The 18436-nt window shown below is 43.3% G+C and overlaps 1 protein-coding gene across 1 annotated transcript in view; it reads left to right on the top strand.

Moving 5' to 3' along the window:
- The first annotated feature begins 4441 nt into the window (after nucleotides 1–4441).
- LOC124405677 overlaps nucleotides 4442–18436 on the top strand; it is a 93362-nt gene continuing 79367 nt past the window's right edge. The window contains exons 1-2 of the mRNA XM_046880773.1: nucleotides 4442–4639; nucleotides 5000–5895. Of these exons, the coding sequence (XP_046736729.1) occupies nucleotides 5646–5895 (250 nt within the window). The 5' untranslated portion in view covers nucleotides 4442–4639; nucleotides 5000–5645. The remainder of the gene's footprint in view (nucleotides 4640–4999; nucleotides 5896–18436) is intronic.

Here is an 18436-nt window from a genome sequence, read left to right on the forward strand (position 1 = left end):
AAAAAGTTGGCAAATAGAAATAATAAAGGAAATGCAAAGCTGCCGTGGCAATGCAGCCGTCGGTTTATACCTACGGTGCATTTAATATACTTGGAACATTCAGAAGCTCAAGGTGAAGGAGGTGGTTCGTTCAGTTTGTTCGGGCGTGAATCGTGGTCGTGCTCAACTTTTAATTAGTACTTGAAAAGAAGGGCGAGTACTGGAGAGGAAGGCAAGAGAGAGATAGAGAGAGAGAGAGAGAGAAAGCGGGAAAGGAGACGGAGACCCGCGAAGACGAAAACATTTTAATCACCGCGTAATGCACAAGTTCATTGGAGAAAATTATAAAAGTAGAAATGTCGAGGCTACGATTTTTGGAAGATGGAAAAACGATTTTCACCGTAAACCGCGTCTAACTGTGCACTATATATAGACATATATGCACATTGCTCAGACGATCTCCGATCACGTACTCGATCAGGGCTTACGTACCCCATAAATAGTAAGTCTACGGTGGAAAATATCGGACCGATCTGAAAAGCGGCGCATCGACTTATCGTTGAATTTTTCACTACTCAGGATCACTCTCATTTCTTATTTGAAGGAGCATCATATCGATCTGACTCATTTCCGGTTTTTTCAAATTTTTTTCCCCCACGCATTCGAGAAGATTGAAATTGGATTTTTGCCGGGCGATTAAAGTAACGAGAAGGAATCCCTTCAGATCCGTGAACCTGTTGAGATTGCCTGAGCTAGCCTGTCTATTTTTGCCAATTCCACAGCACCGGTGATGATCTATATATACGTCGATAAAATATCTCCAATTGAAATTTAACGCGATCTTGATTAACAGGGAGGTAATCGGTGACTTTATTTTCGCATTTCTGTAATGAAATATATGAAAGCCTGGATGCAACTGATGTGTTATTACTTATCATCACTTTCCCGGTTATTCGATTGCCATTCACGATTGCGATACGATGGACGGTGAGTTTAAACGATGACGATATTTTCACACTGCGTGCGGATTGCGAATAAATAGATAAATGAATAAAAACGGGTGAGAGAAGAAAAAAGAAAAAAGGAAAAAAAAAATAAAAAACAAAAGTTCTCGAGCCCTCGCGTGTGTGCGACCAACTCCGAAATAGGGTAGAATGGAATTTGAAACAAATTAGCTAACGAGATCCACTCGCAGAGATCAAAGGGGAACTGCTACAGGTTTTTACCGGCCAAACGTTTTGGGGGTGGCTGTGAATTCGGCAGCTGGCCATCCCCGTGTAGTATCGGAAGAAAGGAAAATAAACGAATACAATTCAGGAAAAAAACCGTTCGAAATGGCACTTTGGGGGAAAAGAAAATCAGGCTTCGTCGATGTACAATCGAATTCTTGGTCGGATGAATTATTTTTGTTTTGAAATCGGGATTTTTATTTTCTCTATTTCTCTCTCTGGCTCGCTTTTCCCTCGGCAAGCTCGTCACCCGCAAGAATTCATTCGAGCGAAATAAGAAAGAAGAAAATAAAGAAATAAAGAATGAAAGAAAGAAAGAAAGAAAGAAAGAAAGAGCCGTAGATCGGGGAGCGATGAATCAGACCACTTATTACCTCGTGTACATAAAGAAAGTCTCTTTCGTTTCCCTCCTCGTTGACTGTTAAAACAACATTTTTGGTAGCAGATCGGATTGGCCCGAGCCCGAGCTCATTTCTTGTCTTGGAAATACGACGTTGGGTATATACGCGAAGCCACCCTCATAAATTCTCTAGCTTTTCCCTTATTAATGCCTCCCGGATTGTCAGGGTCGTTGTCGCCCTCCTCCCTGTCCTTCCGAAACTGGTCCATCAATCCTTTTATTCTTATTTTTCCTCTCGTTGTATCGCTGCCCTAACAACAGGTGAAATCAGAGCGCATAGCGACTCGGGAATTAATTAATCCGAGATGTGATAGCGCTGATCCGAATACGGAAGGGAGCAGCATGCTTCCTTCTTCTTGTTTCAATAAAAAATATTTCACAGATTTCGACTCTCGCATTCCTGATTTCTTACCACTTATTATATATATTCCGAAAATTATTCTTTTCGAATGATTACGATAAATTTCGAAAAAAAGTTCATTCAATTAGTCAAAATACAAACTTATTCTCAGACAAAAGTTTCCTTTGAAAAACGTGACATTTTATTTATCATCCATCCGAGTAAAACCTCTGATTTTAAAAATAAAGTATCAAATCAATCAGTAATTTTCTTTCATCTTCATTTCAAATATATTTTCATCCACAACGAAACAGAATCCTACCTTGCGCAAACAGCCTCGAATGTTTTTGTTCGTCGAGCTTGAGTCGTGCAGATTTACACACAGACACTTGGGTATAATTGTACTATAAGGTGAAAAGCAACAATCGGCTGACGTTGGTTTTCGTTTTGTTGATACGGTTTGGATTGCAGCCGGGTTAGAGGCGAGGCAAAGCAGGATGTTCAAGGGGTGGGTTTTAGCACTGAATCGGCCAAGTGTCAGCGGTCATATCGCCGCTGCGCATTTATAATGTCGATAATATCCCCGGTTAGGGGGGTATATATGCATAACCCGTTTCATCGCGTTGCGGCAATTTCTAACGGGGCGACTGCATTGCGTATAAAATTTTAAAACACGAGTGAGAAGAGAAATAAAAAATAAAATCCGTCTCCCTCGAGCTTGCAAAGAGCTTCTTCGTCCCGGAACTCGGTTTAGATCAGGCATTTTTTCGTGTCTCTCGTTGTGCCCTAGCTTGCATTAGCGAGGCTGAAACCCAAGCTTGGGGGTTTTTAAGAGCTCAGGTAATGCTCGACCTCGGGCTCCAGGTGCTCGTTTCAATTCCTCCCTATTTTTTCCTGCACTTTTCTCCTCTCACCGGGGTACTCGAGGCTCGTTGTCAACAGCTTGGCGCTTTTCAGAATCTCCGAGGAACGCGATTTTGAAAATGAATAAATTGAGTGCGAAAGCGCGATGTGTGTATGACTATATTTAGTAAGACGCGAGAAACGAAAAGAGAACAATTGTTTTATTTTTATATTTATTTCTATTTATTTCTCTGCAATTCTGCAGAGCCGATGGTGAAACTTGCCAATTTGTCCAGGCCTGTTAACCGCATAAGTAAGTCACATGGGAATGCACCGGAGTGCAGCCGGCGTTCGAGGGTTGGGTTAAAAAACGATAATTCGATTCGCGTAATCAAGTTATCGAGTTTTATTGAGTTTGACCAGCCGCCTCCACGTGTTGCCTCCGTCGTGAAGTCCCGGGTTGGCCAGGACGCGCATTTCCGTCACACAATTCCTGTACATTGCCACCGCAGTACGCGCAAGGCAAGCTTGCAAGCACGAAACTGTATGTAACTCGGTGCTTCCGCCGACTGAGAGGTGAAATTCTCACGATATATAATACGATAAATGAAACGTAAATACACCATTTCGCATAACTTTAACTTGCGGATAAATTCTCGAATATATATTATAGTGTAAACACGAAATACGTGGAAGATTGCGTTTCTGAAAATGTTTAACACCGAAGGTCGAAATACGCGGCTACGAACAGTTCTGCACAGGTGTGGCTGAAAGGCATGACGAGTAGTGAGGTGAATTGGACCACTGCAATTACCTGCATATGAAATATGCAGGCTAGAATTGAATGCGGAATCCCCTGGTTTTAATGTTAAATAATTCAACACTGCCAATCGGTGAATTATACGAAATACCGTTCGGGCGTATCCTCTGCAGCTCCGACACCTTTCCCACACCCTGGTTTCCGGAAATCGATAATATATTTTCCACACACACACACAAACAGGACGTTTAATAATTAATCGCATGATTAGGATACTCGTATAATGAGATATAAAGTGTCGTGATATGTGAGAAAAAAATTAAGTATATTAGTACTTGGCGAAGGGTACGTTGTCAGCTAATCAATTTGACCGTCAACTTCCGGCCGGCACTCGACCTTAGACTCTGAGAATTATGGACTAACATTGAGGCGTGGGTTTTGTTCGTTAGTAAAGGGTCAAAGTCGAACAGATGGGTGCCGTGTGGGGGGGTTGGGGGATGTGGAAAATGTGGGAGGTAAGCTGGCTAGGCACGCGAGAAAACTCTGAACGATTGACCCAATTCTAGCCACGAATTCAGCAGACCCTGAAATCCTGAGGAACCTACTTGTTGTAATTTCCTCAGAGAAAGCAACTGTGTACGAAATTTTGAAAAAATATGCGTGTTTTTATCTCACCGGAAAGAGCGAAGGGTGAAGATTCGAGTGCTTTTTTCTTTCATTTGCGATGGTCAATTTTCGATAGTGATCTGTCAGCTGGAAATCGTTCTTGAGATCCGTTCATCGTTATGCGAAGTAATTATTCAATGAAAGTATCCTTGACTCGACGCGAATTATAATTGAGATGAAATCTGCGGTGTATAATCGGATTTCAATATCTTGACGTTATTTTATATTAGGTATAGATTCGTTTCGCCGTGTTAATTTCGTTGATCGAGGCTGTGATAATTAATCAAACTCCAATTTTCAACTTTGGCCGATTCCAATATTGTATAAGCCTCCGAGGAAAGTCTCGACGTTCGCTTGACAAATCCCTTTGGTCGTGAACTCTGACGAAGGTTCATTGCTGGGCGAGTTTCGAACAGGATTATGTAAGAACCATTTGGGATTTTTTTTTCCTCGTCTTATATAGGAATTTTGTCCAAGTTGTCAAGTTTTCGGTAGACAAGGGAGCGCCGTTTTTTCAACCTTAAATCTCGAATATTTAAAAAGGTTTCTGAAGCAGGCATTTCCATCGAATACTTAACGATTTTCAGATCGAATCGCTTTTCAGAAATTCAGAACCAAACGACGTTCCTGTTGTTATACAAGATTAGCATCAAATTATTGCGAAACATTTTAACATTGAGTGGAAATTAAAAAAAAAAAATCTTCGAGGTCCTCGGTCCCCATAATCTAAATATACCAGCCGTTGACATAATCAAACCTTGCTAATTTCACGTTACCAACAGAACACCGTGCGGAGGGCAATTAATTCGGGATAATCGTAAACGAAAGAAGAAGGTGGAAGAGAAATAAGAACCTATTAAAACACTTCCGAGGTGCAAATAAGCTTAGGATGTAGCTCCAGGCTCACTGAGAGTACATATATATACATATATACATAGGAGATTAAAGAGTAGCAGGGGGTTGAAAGTTGGGGAAAGTTTACAGTGAAAGTACCGAGCATGCAGGAATCCGTGTGAAACGATGACCGGCTCGCTACCGAAGGACACGTTTAGAGCCGTTTGAAGTTGTAACTGATGGAATAAAAAAAGCTGCTTCAGAACTCACCGCTGTTTTCAGCAGGTCCCTAAAGAGTGAAAAGTGAGCGTCCCGCTTTCCGCATAAAGCAGGATGAAAAAATGATGTGGTTTAAATGCGAGGGTTCGATTAGTCCGGAACTGGGCTAAAAAAAACTGAGGGAAAAAGAGAGCAAACTTTCTAACTAAAAATCCCGCCGGTGCAAGAAGGTTAAAAAACCTCGAATACGGGATGAAAAAAACCGCGGCTACTTTACCTGACACCTAGAACGGGTCCTGAGGGATCTCGACGCTGCGGGAAGCTGAAGACGGACGCTTATAGGAAAAAGAGAGCCGAGGAGAAGGAGGAATCGAGATGTGTTGCTCCGGTGAAGGGCCCGCTGGCCCTGGAGGGTCAAATATGACCCGATGCGGCGTCGTTTGCGGCCTGGCCGCCCTCGCAGCCCTGACGACGGCGCTTCTCGGACCGGCTTGGCTTCACACCGAGGAACGTCTTTTCGTTCCGAATTTACCCCAGACTTTCGCCGCCTCCGTCACTGTCCGATTCAAGCTCGGTCTCTTCAGAGCTTGCCCAAGGATCGTCAAGCCCGCCAATTTGACCGCCGGTAAGTCGTCCTTGGTATCGATGATTATTGTTTAATTGCAGGGGAATTACGATTATCGGTTGAAGTCACGAGTTTGAGTCATTTATTTTTATTTTAAACCCCTGGGTGTTGAGCCGTGTTTGAATCTCCGTCATTCAGCTTCTTTGAATCGGTATAAATTTCTGCGATATTTGCGAAAGGTGGCAGTGAAAATGTGCTGGATGAATTACCGTTAATCGGTTGCCAAAGCAATGCCAGGCTGAATGCTATAATTAGTAGAAATAAGCTTTCGGTTTTAGAAACGTGATGAAAATCTTCAAAGATTTCAATTATTTTACACTTGAAGTATATTTCTGCGATGGAAAAAAGGCTTGTAGTTTTGATGCGTTCTTATTTTTTTCAGAAGGTCAAGGAAACGACTCGACATTTTTTTTCTTGTAAGAAACAAACACCGGAAACAAGAAATTAGTCGAGACTCTAATAACCTATAATTGGTAGTATTAACTATTAAAAAATGCCTTACCAGACATGTTTCAATATCACTAATAAAATTCGGATAAATGTTTTGTCCTGAGTGAAAGTGATACGGCGAAATTACGATTTCAAAAGAAGATAACGGAGTACCGGAAACGGTATGCTTACTAAGTCCCAAAAATTTCTTGGTATTGAGAGTATATTGATCGAACAAATCTGTTCATATACTTACTTTTCTAGAGATTCCTTAAAAGAAATTCAAACAGTAAGATTTTAGTGGCGGTTAGGCTCTGCAGAGGAGAGAGAGAGAGAGAAAAAAGCGAGAAATTTAAAGCTCCGTAGATTTTTCCCTGCAGCGACACGGTGTTGAACTTCTGTTGCACAAGCATCGTCAGAGGAAAACGACACATTTCGTTCCATGTAACTGTCCATGCAGGATCGCAGAGAGCGAGGAGAGAGCGCTAATCTCATCCTCGCGGCCACGTTTGTTTTGCGCAACTTTTTCTTGTTCGGAGCAATGGCGCAAGGGTGGGGGGGGGGGGGGGGGGGGGAGTTTGAGGGAATTTCACGGTGCAGAGAAAAGGCAGAGATGAAGCTGGGGGCGAGAGGTAAAAGGTGAAATACAAAAATGACGAGATACGTAAAAACAAATGTCGTTGTATCCCGCGTTGTAGTCAGCGGGGGCGAACACAAGCCACGGAGCCTCGGTTCAGACGATGACAGCGTATTTTTCTCCCCGTTTCACCCTTTGCCACCCCTTCCTCATCCCCGTTCTTTTGGTTTGCAGGATCTCGCAGCGCTCAGACTGCTTCCCGCCCTCGCGGAAACCTTTATTTTCGCTCTTTGACCGCTCGGCGAGTTCGCCAGGACAGGTATAAAGATATTTTCTGATCAACCGCGGGCAGCAGCAGCGATCTTTCGTTTTTTCTCAATTTTCTACCTCCGGTTAGCGATGCCCCGTTATTTCGACCCAGCTGCTCCTCTTTATTCCCTCTACGATTACTGTTTCCCATAATGGGGGAAGAAGAATTCCGTAGGAAATTCCCATGTATACCGTATTCTCATACATACCTACCGATAAGCGAGTCTCCAAACAAAACCAAACGCCGATGCCTAATATGGTCGGTGGCGGAAAATTTTAGAGACTCGATACGCTGCCGAGGTTGAGAGTGAATTCAGGGCACTTTTTGGCGTTAATTGCAAGGCAGTTGTGTAATCGAGTTTAGCAGAGTTTCCGAGCTTAAGCAGTCGAGGGCTGCGATCATCGCGAGCGATCCGAGCTTACAACTTTTATTCCTTTCCCCTTCCACCAAGTTCCGATTCGCTAAAGTAGCAATCTCTTGTTTCCTTTATTCCTAAACTTTTCCATCTCTGTTTCTTCTCGTTTTTTTCTCCGTCCTCCTTCTCCACCTCCTCGGTCCATCCCCTGCAGGAAGAATGAGGGCAGTTAGAGTAAGAAACTCCTCTCGCTCGTTCCGCGACGTTTCTGCATTGTGTATCCAGGTCCAGGTGGAGGTAAATTCTCCGTCTTCTCGTACGGACCGCGGATTAATTTAAGACACCAGCGAGCAGCGGTTCGCCGCTCAAATTGATTATTCAGTCTCCCCAGGGGGGAGGGGCGGGAAGAAATCCTGCTTACAATTTGGGGGAGTGAATAATTTTCCGAACAAGGCATACCTACGTGTCGTAATTATGAAAACCTCGGTCGCGTCACGTGGTCCGCAAGCACAAGCTTAAGAAGAGGTCGCTAATTAGCGAGAACGCAAGCGCTTGACGCCGGGTATTTTAGTATAATTAGACAATTTCGGTGACTCGTGTAATTAACACGAATAGAGAGCATTCGTTGAAGCGACGTGCACCACGTCGTTTCACTCGTCGCTCAGCTTTCTTCGTCGTCCTCGGCTGATGTTCTTTACTCTCCGGTAAAAACAGAGCATTTCGTAAACCTCGAGCGTGCAAAATTTTCCAAGCACAAATTTCCGCCCCCCCCCCCCCCCCCCCCCCTTTAAACCCTCTCCGTCGCTTCTCTCTCAGCTATGCTAAATCCGCAAGTTTCTTCGCGAGGGTGGTTTAACGCTCGCGCTTTGTTGATCTTCCCGTTATTTCCCCGGGGCGAAAGTGGTTTTGCACAAACCTCCGTCCTAGCATCACCAAGCGATTGTGCGATTTGCCACCGAATGACAAATTACTTCGTTCGCTCTTCGCTTTTTGCAAGAAAGTGTAATAAATTATTATGTAAATGCAGAAATAGCAGTGACCAAATGACGGAAATTCGACGAACTTGTATTATCCGAAGATACGGACGACATTCGCACACTCTTCAAGGGCACCTTTCTATACCCTTGTGAAAAGTTCACCGGATGGTGTTTCGCTGCCCAGGATTCCCGGGGGACTTCCTGCTGCCCGACGGCAAAGCCGTGGAGAGACTATGTTCGGGATTCCTGAAAACCCCCGGGACATGTTTCTTTCGGCTGTCAAGAGGCGAAAAGTTTATTCGATCCTCCAAGTTCTTCTGTACCGGGACTCGGTCAACGGCCAAAGAAATCTCGGGCAATTAGTCTTGGTCTGAAATTACCGATCTCAAAAGCTCAGCTTTCAAAGTTCGAGTCTTCGGTCGGTGGAAAAGAGGAGAATAAGGAAAACACGTCATACATTCCGTTTTTTCACATTAATATTTACTTATCACCGTCGATTTAGTGATTCTGACCAAGTTCGGCAGGATTTCGTTAAAACTTCGTTTTTTATTATCACATTTTATGTCAACCTGTCCGGCGCGTGATATTCGACTAGTGCGCAGACGACAAAACCATTAATCTCTCTCACCATCACCCCCTCGTATCGACGGAAGAAACAATTTATTTGTAACTCATAATTCTTCCCCTGATCGTGACAATTTGACAGCGTAATGAATTTTTTTTCTTCCTCTTTTTCTGAATCAATTTGTGCGCGGTGGGTGTTTTTTTCAATTAGTTCATACCAAAAGTTCACGAACCCTTCTGTCACGCACGTAAAGCTCTGCACGATTATTTCATTTATCCATCTACAGCAGTGATTTCATGAATTCATATTGAAAACAAAACTCGTTGCAGAAAAGATGGATGTTAAAAAAATTTCTGATTCCTCACAGATTTTCCACTCGGTATCGACGACTTGGTAAAGGTTTCGTAATAAATTTTACTCAAGGATTATAAATATACGTATGTACCTACGATTAACCTAAAACTAAACTAAATAAAAAAAAAAAAAAAAAAAAAAAAAAAAAAAGTGGAGAACCAAAAATCTCGTAATCCGACGATCCATTTTCGTCTAATCCTGAACGATGTCAAACGTGATAAAGTAAAACAATTGAATCCGGGCAGGCTAGGGGTTTAGTTTGAAAACAACCGCAGGGCAGGAGAGAAACACGAGGAGATCGAAGTAATGGCCGCTAAGCCTTTCAGACCTCTCGTCTTTCCTCCAACGTCTGGTTGCTTGCTCTTCTATCTCTTCTTCCGTTGCTTTTTTTCCGCTCACCCGAATCCCGCTCAGCGCTGTGTTAGCTTTAATTTCCTCTACTCTCGACGCCTCCGAGCCTATAAGCGTCTTCTGTTCTAATCAGCCCGGACTTGAGCCAATTAAACGCGTATCTGTAGATAAAGAAGAAGAAGAAGAAGATGGAGAAGAAGAAGACGAATCGGAGAGCATGTGTTCTCCGCTTGATTTCCGCGGAATATAAACAATAGCTGAATTTGATCTAGCGTGGTGAAAAAAAGTATCGGGAAGAGGGTTAAATTTCGCTGCGACTTTATGATCTATCGTTTTCACCTTCGTTTGATAAGTTATGGTAATCTTGATCATCAAACTCACTTTCACACTCGACTATATTTTACGGTGAGAGTTATCGGAGTGAATATATCCTGCAGGTCTCGGAGTTTATACAAAATATGCAGAATTAACCCGACGGGGAAGCTGAGTAAAAGTTTTCGTCGTTTCAAACGAGAAGGACGTTCGTAAAGGAAAGCAGGACTTGTCCCCGCGAGCAACTGGGCGTATAAACTAAATAAAATTTGGAAACTTTTGAAATCCAGGTACACACACCGCTACCCGTCAGAAAGAGAGGGAGAAGAGAAAGAAAGAAAGAGTGGCAAAGTGTACCGGAACAACATTTTCTCTTTTTCTCTCTATCTGAACAATTCGAAAAGTTATTTGGAGAAGCATGGGGTGAAAACAACAGCAAAATACTTTCAAACAAAGAAGAGAGAGGCTCCTAGCTCTCTTTTTTCTTCCCACTCCTCTCCTTCTTTTTTCGCCGTGACACCGTTGTCAGAAAAGAACGGGTATGAGGGAAGAAAACCGGTTCTTCGTTACCAGCGCTCGATCTGCTCCTGGTAAGTTCCTCAGCACCGCATCCGCTTGCTTCTTGCACCGGAAACCAGAAACGAAAAATAGCTGTTCCGAGTTTCCATTAACTTCAACTCTGCGCTTCCACGGCTGGATTTCGGGGTCAGCTTTTCTGTTCTACACATTTTTAGTTTCTATCTAGTTTCAAAACCAGACTTTTCTGATTCGCTTTTTTTCGATCAACAACCGAGAAAGAAAATTTTCAAATTATGAACACATCCTTCGTAGAGCTTACGGCATAGGCTTAAGTAAGAATTATTATTCAACGACAGCGCGCCGTGATTTCGTGTAAAAATTATCGAGCGATAATGAAAACGGCCATAAATTCAAATTGTATTTCACAATGCAGAATTACGTTACTGCGGTAAGGTGTGTTACTCGCTGGAAAACGACAACAGCAATAATAACAACAATCAAATTATCGTCCTCCCCTAGAACTCGATTTGAAATCCTGTTCAACGTTGTTTCGTAGCTTAACCCGATTTGCGACTCAAGATAGGTGCGCAGTTTCATTCGCAACGCGAGTATGCGACAAAATAAGGGAACTTCGTCCGGAGCTTTTCCCCCGAGAAATTCCACCGCTACCCATACTGCGGAGGAATTGAACCGAAGAACTGCAGCGTGCGATCAGCTCGCTAATTCCGAATCCTACGGGCGTCATCAACACCGATTCAAGCTCGTCTCTGCAGGCATTTCGGGGGGCGGGGGTTGTAGCGAGAAAAGCTCGGCTTTTATTATTCGGTCAATTCTGTTCTCTCTCTGTAAACCGTCTCCCCCTTTCTTTTCCTCAGCTAGGCGTGGTGTCGGCGGCACGGCGAGCTATTAACGTTAAATTTCATCGGCTAGCTTTTAGCACTTAGCGGAACGAGCTTACCGCCGGCGGGATTATTCAAATTTTTATTTGTCCAACATAGGCGGAGCGCCGTTCGACTAGCTAAAGTCCGTCCCGACCCTCGCCGTCAGATCCGCTTTTTCCTATTCAATCCGAATAAAATCTCTGCCAGAAAGCAGCATTCAAACGATCCTCTTACAGCGAGCGAAGGGTGGAAGAGAATCCCAGATTTCGAAACAAGGGATGCGATCACTGCTGCGATAAGGGATCATCGCGAAAGTACGGAACGCGGATACGCGTCGCTGCAATACGACATAAGGGCTGCAGGGTGGATGGGAATCCGACATTTTTCTGGAACACATTCCCGGTCAGGAACAAGGCGCCAGGCGTTGAAATCCTCGCTCTGCACGTCTGTGAGACTTTTTTAACGATCTTTAAACACCGCCGTCTGCTACTCGAGGCACCATAAAATTCTTCCCCATTTTACAGTCTTACAGACGATTCTAAGCCGCGTTCCATTCTATTTCGCAACACTGCAGTGTGTGGCAAAGTATTCCAGTTTCCGAATCTAATTTCCTCGCGTTTTCGTAAGTTGCTCAAAATTCTCAATAATTGAATCTGAAATTTTTTTTCCTCGATCTGAAACGGACGTTGTTTCATCCCTTTTCGCTATCATTGGCACAATCAATATGAGTCGAATAAATTTTCATCACCTTAATGTGTAGCAGCCCTTATTTTTCCCCGAGCGAAGACCGAGATTTGGGATCCAGAATTTCGTTTTCGAGTTTTAGATTCTATGGCTCGTTACGGGGTAAGAGTTTGTTCAGGTTCCTCAGGCGCACGTAGGGACATTTTCGCAAATGATCCAGGCGCACCGGGAATCCGTCGTCAAGGCGAGTGAGCGAGCTGCAATTTTCACTCCGATCATTGATATTCCGGAGCGAGCAGCTGGCCGTGTCTTTCTCGAAATTTATTCGGAATTAATACTGTTCTTGCGTGTTTAACATTTATCCTCCAAAAAAGTTTTCCGTCTCTCTCGGTGGACGCTCGACTGGTGGCCTAGGCTTGGAATTTTAAGCAACCGATTTCGGAAATTAGGAAGATTTGATCAGCCGCTTGAATTACAAATAACCCCATTACCGCTCCCTCATCCCTCCTTTCTCGTACCCTCCGCTTAATTTACCCTTTGAATTTCCGATCCGCTCAGCTGTTTTCCTCGAAAATAGAGACCCGTTATTTCTCTCGTTAAAAATCATCACCCAAAAGACAAACAAGTCATTTTTCCACGTCGCTACCTTCAAGGTGTCGCGGATACAAGGCCGTTCATTACCTTAACACTCTTTCTGCACTCCTCAAACGAGTTTCCATTTTTTTCATACACGAAGGTGAGTTGATCTCACCTCAAGCTGAGTTTTCAGGATATTCTCGAAACCAAATCTTGGACGGAGGTTGTAATTCCTCAAGTATGGCTGAACGTTCAGATTCGACTCGGCTCGAATGATTTGAATGACCGATGTTGGCATAATCATGAATAACTTGAACAATCCCCCCTCCCCCCCCCCCCCCCCCAAAAAAAACTTTCAAAAATGACCCCAAAAATTCGGAATCTCGACCTACGCGGTCATTCCTCATTGTCTCCCCGACAATATAACTTGAATTCGAGGATCAGCGAATTATTCGCTTTCGAGTGAATTCAACGTTTCGTTTATATCCGCCTGTTTGTACTCATACAGGTATATATATGTATATATATATATATAACGTGAGTAGCGCGGTTAACATGCAGATTATTCTGTACCGTATTTACGTTCCGAGGTCTCTCTGCAGACTCTGCGTACCAACGAAGCATTAACATAACATTAGCTGTTTGCATTAATCTGGAATACATCAGTCGGCGGAGCTGCAGAGACCGAGTGAGAGAGAGAGAAAGAGAGAAGCAGCGGCGTTTTTTACCCCTCGAAAATGAACGAAAACGAATGCACCGCGTAGCTGTGGCCGCAAAACAGCCAAGAGCACATCGCACGTACGCCTTTCACCCCCTCACTTCCACCCCCACCCCCACCCCCGCTCCATTTGCACCGCGTAACCGTGCTGCCGTGTCTTGTATAGCTGCATCCTTGCTTCTGTTCCTCGCGACTCAAACGAGACTGCTAAAGCCCTCGACCGTTTCCGCTAAGCATCTTAAGTTTCCCGAGATCTGTTGTACCTTGTAGGTATGGTATAAATTGCGGCAAGGCCGAGGAGAAAAATTATACCCATTTCTTGCTCTGGTCGGGGCTCAGACACCGTTGCTTAGGGTAGTTCATAGTTTTTCTGATCGTCATAAATTATACTCACGTTTCAAGTCCCCTGAATTTTCCCCTGCTATTTCAGGGTTGAAATTCGAATTCCTTTTCATTACCATTTTTCAGTTATAGCAATGAGTATGGATCGTAAAGTGTGCAAACACGATGATGATGTATGGATCGAAAAAAAATTTGGGAAAACCAGTGCGGGGTAATATTTGAAATGGTTTCACTTAAAATATGCATTTAAAATTTAAATGGGATTTTGCATTCAAAATTTTAAATATTCTCAAAGCAACCATTTACATTTACTCATTCAAATTGTGCTTTCGAAAGCATTTTCCATTTTTCAATTTAAATGGATCCATCGAAGCATTTTATCCAGCAGTGGAGAAAAACTAAACCATCATCCACAATTTTTTCCCAGTACAAATCATCGAGTCTTATTCAGAAAATAATCGCATCAAGGTGACAAAAAAATCTGGTTCGTTACAAATGCAAGTAATGGTTTTTTTCTTCCATGAATTTTAGTCAGCACGATCGATAAAGTTTGATGTCATAGGCATCGATAGCATCTGTCTCAACGTTACAGTAAGAATACCGAAACAGGATAATTGCGGTTGACACGTATTATATCCGCACTCGTTGTTCAGCAGAGATTAATTACTGCCGTTGAAGAAATAACTGCCAGCTCAAGGTAGAAACGAGCCTTATTGGTCGATCCGTCAAAGTTTTCATCGGGAAGTCGATATTAGCTCGCGCGTTTTTTGTACTTTATAAACTGTATACGTATTGAGAAGAGAGAGAGAAAGAGAGAGAGAGAGAAAGAAGTTTCTCCTTCATCAGCGACTAATTTTTCAATCATCTCCGTGGGTTTTACCATTTCCGTAGTTTTCATCATCCGGGGGCGAAGAAGGGCCAACTTTTTTCCCCAATCTAAGGCAGGCGGGTGTTCGAAAGGTGTCGGACGGATGGACGTGGCTTCGCAGCGATAACCAGGTTATCGCTGAACAGATTCGGGGGTGACTCTGTAATAAGACGGGAAGGGCAAAAACAACTCCTTGCGATATGAATATGAGGAAGTAGAGAAAGAAGCCGAACTTGGGGGAGGAAATTTAGCGATCTGCGTCTCTAGGTTAAATGAAGTGAAGTATGGCTAACGAGCGTTCCTGTTACCAACATTCCGACGAAAGGTCACGTAGTTCGCGCCTTTCCTCTTCTCCTTTTTCTTCTTCTTCTTTTCCTTCTCCTTCGGGATTTAGAAATTCGACGTCGGGTGGTTTGGTCTCTACATCTGCAGTTCTGCAGGGTGTGCGAATATCTTTCTCCCCCGAGAAATGGACCAGCCGTCGACTCTTATCGCTTCACCTTTTCGGGGTCCACACTTCGTTTTAATCATCTCCCCACGCTTCCACGACTTACTGCCGGACGATTTCAGCTAGCCCAATTATCACTTCCACTTGTTCAACACTATAAAACGTGGATCAAACTGAAGAATCACCTTTCGGCTGGTAGGAATTACGATTATTCGTTATACACGTCACGTTATTCTTCCGCGTGTGCTATAAGGTGCTTTAGGTTAAAGAGACGGAGGAGCACCCTCGCCACGCGCACATTCATGTGTGTACGTACAGCACACTTGAAATTAACGAAGATTATAATTGCTGGCTAAAGCGAGCCGACGTCCCACGTTTTAACACCCTTTTATTTCCATTTTACTAATCTCGACGTGACGGCTTCTCCCTAATTCTATATACACACCGAGTTTCACACAAGTTTTAACTTATGACTTAACGATGACTTAAACACATGCATTTGTCACGACATTAAACTTCTGACTAATTAGAATTTTGGCTTGTGTAAAAATTACAGCATAAGTAATATATAACTGGGTAAAAATCCCCCAAATTTTCAATGAAATATCAGGAATTCACTGCTCATCAATTTTTTGTTTTCTTTTATCAAAGTCTTCAACACTTGCTGGATAAATCTTAATCTTCAACAAAAGTCGATATTGTTGGTAAGCACCTGTCGCAAAAAAATCGTGCAGTACAAATTGCAACACCAGATGAAAATTCGCCATAAAATCGATACCCACTGCAGGTATAACACGAGTGTACGTATATAGGGGTTCTGCATATTGCTGAATTCTGCAGAGCGAGTGCGTATTGACGGACGTTGCGATTTGGATTAGCGCATCGGTGATGCTGCATGGCAGGATCGTGGAGAACTGGTCTCTGATAGTCGGCCCAGCACAGCGTTGTTCTCTGTGTTCTGTGCAATCTGCAATCGCTTCGAACCTTGTCGAGTACAGACGAGGAGGCAGATGGTGCGACTACATTTATAGCTCACACGTAGCTGGGAGCAGCTTGCACGTTATAAGCACCGTACATTTATACCGCTCTGCAAGCTCTTTGGGAGTGAATATTTCACCCGCACCGAGGGTTTATTCTCTTTGATCAAATGTAAAACTGGTCCGTCATTACGGCAGAAAGCAAAAACGGATCCCTGAATTTGTGTGATCTTTTTATTCACACGATTCGCACTTTTTTTCGCCTCCCCAAAGTCTGCAGTGAAAAAATTCATGTGAATATTATTTTTTCGTCACATGTGGTATTGATGCACTGGATATTTTGGATTTTGTTTCGGATTTCTGCGATCGATTGTCAGTATGTTTGAAAGATCGATGACCATGGTTCAACCAGCTTTTGTGATCGATAGAAACACTCTCGATGAATGACTTGAAACCTCAAAATTGCGATGTGGAATTGAACTTCCGTACATAGAATATCATTTGTAAGAGAAAATTCGATTCTTTAAGGCAATTGAGTAACTCAATATCCCACTAAAAGCACTAAACTTCCGACGCGTTTATTCTCCAGAGTTTTTAGCCAAATACGCCAGGCAAACCATGTGATCCATTCACACGTGCTGTAACTCGATAACTGACACGTCAATCTCCGGCAAAAATATGAAAAGTAGTAGTTTGTTTTGTCTTTTTTTTTCTTGAAACTTGGAAGCTGTTTGGTTCATGATGATTCAATTCTTTCTTACTTGCTCCAAACCACGTGAGACACAATTCTTTTCTCCCGTCGCGTCTAAAAGAAGTTTCCAAAAATATTCCGTTGCGATTTTAGGGTTGAAGCTGATTTCTTCCACCACATGCGTCGAGAGAATTCCACCCTACAGGCATCAGGTAGAAATGTAAAATGCCGACACGCACGTAACGCGTCTTTTTCAACTGTCACACGAAAGCTGAGGTTTCTGTCCCTTCTTCGATCGCGTATGTATTTTACGCGAGCGACGTCAGCGTCTGCGCCCGGCGTTACGTATGAAAGGATAATTTTTTTGACGCCCAGCCAGGCGCGCATATTAAAAGGTTTAATATCTCGCGGATGAATGGCGTGGCTGCAGTCCGGAGGGCGGCGGCCGTCGGGGGTTGTAATTTTATTAGAAAACGGAAATTACGAGTGGAGAGCCCCTCGGTCTTCGTTTTTCGTTTTTCGGTCTTCGGTCGTCTGGCGAGGCGACGCCTTGCATCTGAGCAAATTTTTACCTTCCGCCCCTTCGCGACTGAAGACTAATAAAAGCCCTTTTATCTGCCCCCGGTTCCTCTTCCTGTCCTTTTCTCATTTCGGTCGGCGTCTCTTGATCGAGAATATTTTCACCGATCAGCAGATGTTTTCGGCATCGTTTCCAGCTCAGCCTGACTCGTCTTTCTCATAAAAACGATCGGTTTATACAAATTTTATCAAGATTCTTCTCTTGACCCACGCTTAACGGGTTCCAGGAAAGGCAGGCTTTCCGCATAGATCTCCTTGTTGCTTTCCAAAATCACGTTTTATCGCTCCCCGAAGGCAAACCACTTCTTCTGCGGCAGAGCTATAAACACACGTCGGACGTGACGTCGGACGTGTCCTCGAACGGGACGCGAATGCCGGATTCTCTTTGCCTGAAAAAAAGCTGACCGACATATTTCTCGCGCAAAAACAGGAACGATAGAATAAAAAAAACAAAAAACAAAAAAAAATTGCTTAAAAGAAATTTTACGCGGTTACTTTTTTTGCGATGATAATTTTCAATCAGACTTTGTAATTTTAGGCATACTTTTATCTCTACAAAAGCTCTCTTTCATTTAATCTAGAGTAGAAATTTTCAGGCAGAAGCAAAAAAAAAAATTTCTAAACGTTTTCAATCAACTTTAAATAAATTCGTGGAAAGTCTGCTGTGGGAAACAGGTCAAGAGAACGGCAGTAAAAAACCCCGGGGAAAAAGCTTGATACATTTGTTTCTTTCTCTTGCGTTTTTTCGGTAAGGAAAGAAAAACGAGGGAGGAAAAAAAAAAAAAAAGTTCCCACCGAGAGAAGGATTCAATATTTGGAGACGGCGGTTTGGCCGGGAATCGAGACGATTGATCCGAACGTAACTTTTCGGGAAAACAAATAACTGTCCGAAAAGCCGAACGCAGGCAGCGTCAGTCAGTAAAGAAAAGTTCGCAATATATTTCGCCGCGCAGCAACGCGGGGTTTATTTGCAGGTTTTTTGCGATACTTGTCGAGACGAAAACTCGGCGTGTGTGTGCATTTGATAC

This window comes from Diprion similis, chromosome 4 (genome assembly GCF_021155765.1).
Source record: "Diprion similis isolate iyDipSimi1 chromosome 4, iyDipSimi1.1, whole genome shotgun sequence".
Taxonomy (NCBI): Eukaryota; Metazoa; Arthropoda; class Insecta; order Hymenoptera; family Diprionidae; genus Diprion; species Diprion similis.